Raw genomic sequence first — 10,325 nt, forward strand, 5'->3', positions numbered from 1 at the left:
AATACCCACAGGCAGGGCTGTCATTCGCTCACACTATGCGCCCAATGTTCCAATAATATGCCTTGTCGCACAGAGCGATTCGGCAACACACCTCTACAGCTAATATGCACACAGCGTACGAGCGAAAGCGGAGTGGGAGCGAACGACAGCACTCGGTGAAAATCGCCCAGTGAGTGACAAACAGCACTTGGTGCTGCCCTTTGCCACACTCCGTGCGGAATTGCGCAAAAAAATTGTTTTGTATTTACAAATTTTCGGCCCTTTTAAAAGTGAAAATACACGCTGCACTGAACAACTAATATGGTCTATGTTAAGTTAGTATGGATCAGGCACCGCAACAGTAAAAATGTTTTTTTCAATCACACCACTTCAACTGACCCAGCGCAGGGTGTACAATCCAGCCGCGCAGAGTGCGGCTCTTGGTGTGGTAAAGCACGCAGCAAATTTATCACTCTGCGTTTGCGACTGCCTTTTCTTGGTGCGCATAAAACACGAAAGAGCGTGTTTAGCAAAAGAAACACTGAAGGGAATTTGTGGGCGAACACACACCGCATGGCGAGTGTTGTGTTGCTTAAGAATGTGTGTCTTTTGGTCTGCGCTGCGGTTTATGCCACCTCTGCCCACAGGCGAAACAATCCATTAACTTCAAGCCTCCGCTCGTCACACTCGAGCCACTCGTCGTTGGTAAAGCTAAGCGTAGCGATCGCTACCGGCCATATGCAACTGAGCAGTTTTGACAGCAGGGTGCTAATTCGTTTAGCTTTGAATTGCCGCTGAGGTCCGTAGATGTAAGTTGTATAAAAACAATATTTGAAGTTGAAAATTCAAATATTTTTTTCAGATCATTACAGTCCTATCTGGTGCTAGACGTTGTCGATCTAATGGTTCAGAAGGTATCCCTCAACTACACCCTCAAACAAAATAGTAGTCATCGGCGGGTTTCTTCCGTGCATATAACGGAAAACTTAAATCTTAAGTAATCATTGCTGGAGTTAGATTGCACCGGAGTTGCTTCACTTAAGTGAAATTACCGTATCGCACACGATGCTAGATTAGATTTGGTAACGCTGCCAATATAGCAATTGGGTTAGTCTGCGCACTTGTCAGTTATTGTTAATCAATTACTAAATATATTTTTTCTATTACAGAGCTCACAGTCAACAGTCAACCGGTGGTTCTAAATCCGAAGGTTTTGCCTGTGCGACTGGTTAGTTCAGTTCTAATCCTATCACTGAACAAGAACGAAAAAGCATTCCACAAGTGATCGGTACTGTTCTTTACACCTGGTCGCTCAATGGGCGAAAGCCTAACTGCTACCGGTCCTGCCGCCGCCCATCCTCATTGCACGTCTGAATTTATTCCTCCGATTGAAATTACCATCATCGACCAATAATAAAATAGAACTCCCTCTCCTGGGCACTCACTACCGTAGTACTTTAGAAACTATAACACAAACTGATTATTATCGTCAAATTAGTATACAGCAATTTAGCAAGCAATGTACTATTCAACATAAAAAGGAGTCCCATTATAGAGATTAGGTATCACACATTTATAATTCTGGCAAATTGTTAAATATTTTATATATAACTATGTATAATTAGGTAGTTAGTCGTTAAGGTGCTTGATAAATTTTAATTGGAATGTATAACAATACAAAAGTGAAATTAGGCTGCATTATCCGAGATAAAAATCCACGGTGTTACCTAAAAGATAAGATAACCTAAAATAACTTTTGTAAGGAAAACTATAAATAAAAAAGTTTTAATAAAAAAATGCAATATGAAAAAAAAACCATCCTATCACACAATCATGCATTTAAATATTACATGCAATACCGTTCTGATTCAAACTTAGAATAGTCTCAAACTTCGAACACTTAGAATAAGATGCTCACTAGTATCACTAATATGATAAAATACCATGCTTATTGTATACCACCGTGTTCGTAATGATGACCTCTATTCGGTGGTATATATTATGCATATATTTAATCATATTAGCAATACTAGCGAGCATTTTATTCTAGGTGTTCGAAGTTTGAAACTGTTCTAAGTATGAATCAGAACGGTACCATAAAAATCAATCGTTCGCATTTGATTAATAAATATAATTTAATTTAAAATCCAAATGGAAAATACATTGATTTTTATAAATAATGCATTGCGTATTCAACACACAGCATTTAGAATCCAATAATAGAACCATTAATATTCATAAGCATGACACGTGAAATCTTCGTGTTTTGGCTTTTGATTATCAAATGTTAGACACGTGAAATCTCAATGTTTTGCTTTTTGATTACCAAATGGATGACACATGAGATCTTAGTGTTTTGCCTTTTGAAATGCTGGTGTGCCATGTTGATTAAATTTCAAGTGTATTCCATTTGAATCTGATATAGTGTATCTTATAGCACAGATCTAAGTGGAATCCACTTCATGGCAACGTGTGGATTTTTTACAGTGCTGAATATTGGCTGCACCTAATGATGGCAGTTTAAGTAAATTTAAGCAGTTTAATGCAATTTACTGAATATTTTTGCGGTTTTGTAATGTATTATAGATTGTATAATATTTTTCTGTTGGATTATTATTATCTCCACTAAATATTAAATTTTATATGCCTATATGGGGTAATAACTGAAAATTTTGAGGAACCCTAGTTTATGCACGTATAAAATTTTTTAAGTAAACATAGCAACTCTGTTTAATATTGAACGTCAAACTATTGGAAACAAAAGAAAAGTATCAGCTGTTTGTGCTATTTGGTCAGAAAAGTGAAATATTTTGAGTGAAAAAACGAAAATTTCAGTTTTTGGCATTGTACGATTAGACATTCGTTTTGCTTACTATTGAATGATCCGAGGCTTTCTGCTGACAACAGTTAAAAGAATGCCCTTTTATGCTGTGGCAAAGGGACGGACTGTTGGTGTCTATCAAACATGGTATGTGTGCATCGATATTTAAGGTCATTTTAACTATTTAAGACAAATCTACAAAAACAAAAACTTTCCCGCAGGCCTGAATGTCAGAGACAAGTAAACGGATTTACTGGAGCAAAGTACAAAAAGTTTCCTACACGCCAACAAGCAGAAGTATTTATTCGGGAGAATGGTGGTAGCGTTTCCGCATCCAGTACCGATAGTGGTAGCAATTCCTAGACGGATTTTCAACCTATTGTCCCACCAGCAGAATCCGTTAGGGTGTTGGTAAGACTTCTTTTCATGAGTTGATAACAGTTGATTAGCATAGATTCTATTTTAGATTGATAACTATGATGAAATCAATGCTGCTTGCTCTAGGATCGAAAGTTTAAAGCGGGAGCTAGATGAATTAAGAGGATCTTCGGCATCTAGCGCTGCCGGGGACGCACCTAGCGTTTCGACATCAAAAGCTTCCAAGCGTCAGAAATTATCTTGCCCGATGAAACCGGTAACCAAACTACAGAGATTTGGTAAATACAGTTTTCTCCAAGACGAAGATGGGTTCGTTCATGTCTACACGGACGGGTCCTGCGAGGGAAATGGAACTGCAGCCGCTTGTGCTGGCCTAGGTGTCTATTTCGGCGAGGGACATGCTTTGTAAGTTTCAAATTTAGTCATGCTCCTAGTTCATTAACAGTAATAGTGTGCTATAGCATACGTTGTATCCCGATCAAAGCGTAATTTCGGATCGGATCCGGCTCCGATCGGTATGTAAAATAGAGACGAATATTGGTTTTAACATTTAATCATTTTTTTAGGAATATAGCGAAACCCGTTAGTGGGCGAGCAACCAACAACTGTGGTGAAATACAAGCTGCTTCATTGGCCATTCGCCTTGCCAAAGAGCATGGAATCAAAAGACTGATCGTCAACACAGATTCCAAATTTTTGATTGATTCCATTACCAAGTGGTTGCCCGGCTGGAAGCGAAACCAGTGGAAGTTATCCACGGGAAAACCGGTTAAAAATCAAGTGGATTTTATGGAACTGGATCGGGAGCTTGCGGGCAGTCAGATCCAGGTTCGGTGGAACCACGTCGATGCACACTGCGGTATCCTGGGAAACGAAAGGGCCGATGCCTTGGCTCGGGAGGGATCTGCCATGTTCCGAAAGCAGAAGACGACTCGTTAAAATGATTCCAGTTAGTTTAACATTCGTTTTTACTCTATCTTTAAATAAATATTGACCATTTTATTAGGGTACGTTTAGAGCTTACCGGTTGTAAGAAATTTTCAATAACGACAAACGTCATATGCGGCAAATTCAATCTGTAACTACAAGAAATCCTGAGTTCATGCAATGTTTTTATGGTTTTTGGAATTATCACTTTGTCTGAGTTGTTTATTAATTCTGCAGTTCTGTAGTCAAATATTGAGCATATTGCGAAGCCCTTGTGAAACGAAATTTTCACATTTTACATACTGTAAAATTTGAAGGTAAAACAAAGGCTAGATTCATTGTTGTCAAAATGTCGTAATCTGTTGACCAAACTCGTGATTTTAGTCATGACCTTGAAATGCGGTCAGGCATATATTAATATTTTTACATTTTTACATCGTTTCAAAAAAATAGTAATCTGTTGCCTTCTCTCGGCCTTTGATGCCGGTCCGTTGCTTTGGATGTTTCCTCGGGGACATCACCAGCAGCCATCATAAACATACAAACTCATCTATCACTTCTAGTGCGCAGCCGTCAGCAATTATCGCCGTTGAAGGCACACGTTCCTGTCCTTCGAGTCTCTAGTGTTCATGTATTTGGTTATCGACACAGTTATTTTTAGCCCAATTCTTCTAGCTCCCACTTTCAATTTAAGGTCTGCTATCTTAAAGTTATCGACTGTCGAAGTGATCTGTGAATCCTGGAGTTGGCTACTCTTGCTGAAAATCGTGCCACATGTGCCCGAATTTGAAGCATTTCCTCAAGAGAGATATTAAATAGCCATTATCTTGTTTTAGCTCTAGCCAGATACGAAATGGGGAAGGTAAACAAGAGAGCGACCAACATAGCTCTTGCCATCTCAAGCCACTACCTAGTGTCTCCACGCGGCCATACCCGGTAATGCTCTATTGCAGCGGTTGCCCCCTGGCGAAATTTCCTATATTATTTTGCAGCGAACTAAATTTTTGGCGAACCCCCATTTGGGAAACGCTGCTCTATTGAGTAGCTAAGCTAGAAGGTGCGATGCTGTGTGGCTTCCGACTGCCTGATTTCAAAACTGCGATTTTGGGCAGACGGCTAAGCCACACAGCCTTGTTAGCAGGTTAGCCGAATATGTCATTCTAATGATTTGTTTCGTTTTAGCTCACCAAGCCCCAACTACTGTACAGTGAATACTTTGGCCGTGACAAGTTTAAATAATGTACATGGATATTAGTAGGAAAAGTTAAATTAATTAATGGATATTAGATGCACTGATGGAAACCCAAATAACGTAATAATATTTCATTCGACGGATTGCTGGTGAGATTATTCTACTTTTGCCCGCATATGCTCCATTTCATTTTATTTTTAATATTATGTTCATATCGTGTATTACTGGGAACAAGAATACCTATGAAGATTGCGTGGGTTTTTGCGCATCTTCTTAAAGTAGGCGTTCAACTAACGTACACATTTCTACAATCGTAAGGACATGACCAGGTGTATGATGTACTTACGGGTACACCGTGTCAGCCACCCATGGTGTGTACGGTTGTCTATGCTACGCTATGCTATTATCTTGTCTTAGCTTTAGCCGTTTCTCGAAGGGACTCGAGTTCCTTCGCAACGCAAACGAAGGACATCACACAATTCAATGCTGCTCTGGTCAGTCCTGTCCGTGTGCGGAAAACAGTGCTCTTGTTTTTCCATATCTGCGATGGTGGGTGTCGATCGACAGTTTTCCCTCTTAGCACCGCGGTTGCGGCCTCGTTGACGGCCGAGCGTATCATACTCCATCCGTTTTCGAGGGTCGAAGATTCTAGCTCCACAGAGGAAGGCAGAGCTTCATCCAGTACGCGCGCGTAGTTTTCGGCAACTGGCGGGTTATTCAATTGCCGAATCTTTAACCGAGCAGGGCAGCTTTGTTGCGAGTATAAACCGTCGATAGTTTTGAGCGCACATGTACTGCTACTAGGTAATGGACCGAGTCGATATCCGCACTCCGTAGGGAGCGTATATTGGTGATGTACGTGAAAAACCGCCCCTCGATCAGAATATGGTCGATTTGGTTCGATGTTCGTTGGTCAGGTGAACTCCAGGTGGCTTTGCGGATATCTTTGTGAGGAAAGAAAGTGCTTCTGTTTACCAAGCCTCGGGAAGCTGCAAAGTTGACAACTGTAGTCTGTTGATGTTGAAATAATAAAATGAAAAATAATTGCTGATCACCAAGTCTTTGGTATTTGCAAAATTGATGCCTGTGTCGGTTAGCAGAGTATGGTTAAGGAAGCCGAAAGCTTCATTATCGAGTAAGGAGTTCAAATCCCCGATACAGCTGGGAGTACAACGCTTCCTTTTCGTCGACAGGTCTTCTTTCGTGCGGGTAGTATATGCTGATAATGCTAAGAATATGAATAATTATGAAAATGATAATTAAAGAAATGCTTAAAGACACATCCTCTTTTTGATCGTCTTCCAGTCCATCACGCGATCCTACATTTTGCCCAACACTACAAAGTCCCCACTTGTTGAAGGCCCCATCATTTTGCCAGGACACCGGACTTTCTAATTTCTAGCCACTCGAGTAGCCTATCAGCGCTAACGAAATTCGGCGATCTGCAGTTTCATGTTTATTGCCTGGAGCAATACCAAATGCTCCGTGTCTTGGCCAATCTAGTCAATGTATTTTGGTAGGTTGTCTTGTTAGAGCCACGTTGTCGTTACCGTCTTGGATTTAGCAGTTATGACGATTCAGTCCGCTTCAGATCAAACGCTGTCATAAGCCGCCCCTAACATGAAGCAGAGTCGCTCACTAGGTTGAGGAAACGATGTTCTGCGCTGCCAGCACATAGCATTTGCATATACGCCACCTTCATACGTCAGCATATGGCCTTGATTTCGACTGAGGTTGATTACTCGAGTTTTAGGTGGTACAATAAAGTGGTAGGGATGGAGTTGCAGGGTTTCATAAATAATGTGGAGAATATTGATTGGAAAATGGGTAGAGACGAGTATATTTGGAATGTCATCAGCAGGGCAGTAGAATACGAATACGAAGATTGAAACTAAATCCTGAGAGGATAGTGATAAGGAAATGGAAGTCACGTTCGTCACCATCATCTGATTGATGTATGTCTTTTGATGGGTGCGAAGTGTAGAACTTAAAGGAACCTCTGTATTAGTACCGTTCGATCACGGAGTTTCATAGATTTCGGAGATGGAACGCTGAACGCAGTCTTTTTTGGCTTATGTTCCGCCGTATTTTAGTTTCACAGTTAATACTTATCTGAACTGACAAATTTCTTTACGGAATTAATTAAATTTCTGATAAAATTATTACTAACTGGAACAGCACCAGTTTAACGAAAAAACGAAAACAAACCTGTTGAATAGTATTCAATAGTATTTTATTTTATCAAACAAATGTCCATAGAATATCCATATGCTTAAAACAGCATAAATTAAACTTAGAGCGTTATTCACCAATAATGTTTATAATTTTAAGATATTTTCTTGCTTACAATGTTTGCCTTGAAATAACTACAATCTAATATATAGCATTTGCTTTAGTACGGCGCTTCAATCACCTCAAAAATTTCGCTTCAATAATTACTACTAGGTAGGTTTGTTCAAAACCAATTAAATTTGAGGAAAGCTGCAAGGCATAACGACACGGTTAGGTGTAAATCGAGAGCTGGCGAAAAACGAAATTCAACACAAAATACGTATCTGGTGCAGCATTGAATTGGCATCGATTATTTGTTTTATCAGTGTGCGAAAGGGGTTCATATTTGCTATCGTTTTCTGCTTTTCTGTTTGTGCAAAATTTTCCAGAGTGGGTAAAGGTTCTGTTAGACAAATTTCAAAAAACCGCTGACATTGGGTTGCGTACGTTTTTTTTCGTTTTCATCCGCCCTGGCTGTGCAGGTCTTTGCTGGCAGCTGGACCGCTCTAGTTTTGGTACTGAATAAGCAATAATCATATATCAAATTTTGTTTGCTTTCTTATAAAATCTAGTTGTTCCTGGTCGCGTGCAGTTTTGGTTTTTGTTTTTTCATTATAATTCCAATAATTTTTGTTCAAGAGGCTGACTTAGATTGGCCTGAAAACTATACATTTTTATTTGCGGCTTAGTAACAATGAAACCTACAACGGTGACGACTTTGATCGATTTTTCTCTTCGTTTTAATAACGGTAACCCGGATTAGTTTACCTGTGTGCGGTTATTCTAAACTACTGGTTTCATTTATTAGAGTTTTGTAACTATTGTATTTAAGATTTGTTGCTTCCGACTAACTTTAAATATGTAGAGCATTTCTCTTAGTATTTGAATAATACTTGAATCATTACAATCTGATGGTTAATCTTTATGTGAGTTGTAATTTTTTTTACGAAGGATATGTGTTATGGGTTCCCTAGCAAGGGCGTGGCCGTACGTGCTCGTTTTCAAATTTCTGTTGAAATGTTACGCCAGAAACAGGCTTCTTTTTGAACGTGCATTCTATTCGTGATGGGCTGGCCAGAGTTGAACGCAAATTATTAGATTATTCGACTAGAAATGGTTGTAAGCTCGATTGTCGTTTAGCGGTGTTCATTGTTGAAAATTTTTGTTCAATCTGGAAACGAAATTTATTCGGTGCGAAGCTATAAACGGAAGCTGTTTGCAGGACACGCCAAAAGTAGAACGTGTTATGGGGCACTATTTCAACAGACTGTAGAGCAGATTCTTTACATCTACATGATCGACATGCGGGTAGTAGGAACCAGTTATGTTTCGGATGAATTAATGATATTTAAGTTAAATGCATCGATTTTCACTAGTGATGCATATTTGATCGGTTATGACTAAATATTTTAGTAGTTATTAACAATATGCCGGATTGCCTAATAGTTTTTTTCTTTTCCTATAGTAACGCAATTTTACTGCAAACCTTACGACCAGGTATCAAATATTTTTTCCTGTCTCCTAATTATCGCTAATGGTCGTTATGAATGAACTAACTGTACTACCAGTTGACAGTGTTTAATTTGCAATAAATACTTTTGTTTTATTGACATTTGGTTTGGCTTGTTTGAAGCAAGTTTTTGTTTTTAGCTTACATCATCCATTTTATCTGTTCGTTCGACGTTGTCGTTAAAATTTTCTCAGTTTGCAGCTTTCCATCTAATTAATTTTATTTATTTTAATTTTAATTTGAATTTTAATTCCATTTCGATATCTACTTGAAGTAAAACGAATCAATACATAATGTACAAATTCGTCAAAACTATATAATACAGCAGCATTACTTAAAATATATATATTTTCACAGCTTTTCGTTCGACATGTGGAAAGCGCATGATTTGAAACGTTTCTATGCCACACGCACGAGCGTTCCAAATTGTGCGTTTTCCCCTATCTATATTACACCAGAATCTTATTTGTTCCCGTTTTCTGTTCATAAACGTCCTGTGTGGGCTTTCCACTACACTCGTTGACCACTTTGCTTGGTTCTGTCATTTTGTCATACAGATTAAACACATTCAGGCAAACGCACAAACAAACACAAGCAAACAGAAGCGGCACATGGATGTGCTGGCGTTTTGTTTATAACTTTTCCTTAATTTTTGACGCTTTTTCAAAGTACCGTTAGTTCTATTAATAACTGTTAATTAAGACAATTAACGAAATACGATTATGGTGTTTAAATCTTGATGATAGTAGGTGTTTTGGGTTTCTGAACTTTTTCTGTTCAGTTCGAAACTTATGTCTGGTATAGAGGAAAACTTGTACGGCACGGTTCACGGATGTGGGAGGCTAAAAATTTGTTTTCTTCCTTAAGTGTATTTTGCCTTCGACGTGTTGGCAGGTTCAATTCTATTGGTTTCAGCCTTTAGTCTGATTTTCTTTTACGTCATCGTCTCAAAGTAGTCACTGCCAATCAGGTTTTCGAATCTTCCCCCCTTATTGGATGTTCTTTGCTGTACATACAAGTCGTTTCTATTTAACTTGGTCCATGGTTGCATGCCGCCGGCTTTGAAGTCTACCGTGGACTGTGCAGAGAACGTCCTGTTAAAAAACGCCAGAAGCTTTTCAGCCGCAGAGGACTATCGGTCTGATCAGTTTTCTAAAAAAAGGTAATGGATAACGACGAATTTGGTTGGCAAAGATTGTGTAACGACAGAGTCACTTATTTAGCTATAATAACTCCTATCCTGATTC

At 39.1% G+C, this 10,325-nt stretch overlaps 1 protein-coding gene across 1 annotated transcript; it reads left to right on the top strand.

The window, feature by feature from the left end:
- The first annotated feature begins 2,749 nt into the window (after positions 1-2,749).
- On the top strand, positions 2,750-4,223 carry LOC128743065 (ribonuclease H1). Its single transcript, XM_053839582.1, is given in 4 exon segments — positions 2,750-2,947; positions 3,022-3,211; positions 3,267-3,583; positions 3,745-4,223. Coding segments are annotated over 4 exon segments (969 nt in total). The 5' UTR covers positions 2,750-2,858; the 3' UTR covers positions 4,118-4,223.
- The last annotated feature ends 6,102 nt before the right edge of the window (positions 4,224-10,325 follow it).

The sequence above is a fragment of the Sabethes cyaneus genome, chromosome 3 (assembly GCF_943734655.1).
Source record: "Sabethes cyaneus chromosome 3, idSabCyanKW18_F2, whole genome shotgun sequence".
NCBI classification, from domain to species: Eukaryota; Metazoa; Arthropoda; class Insecta; order Diptera; family Culicidae; genus Sabethes; species Sabethes cyaneus.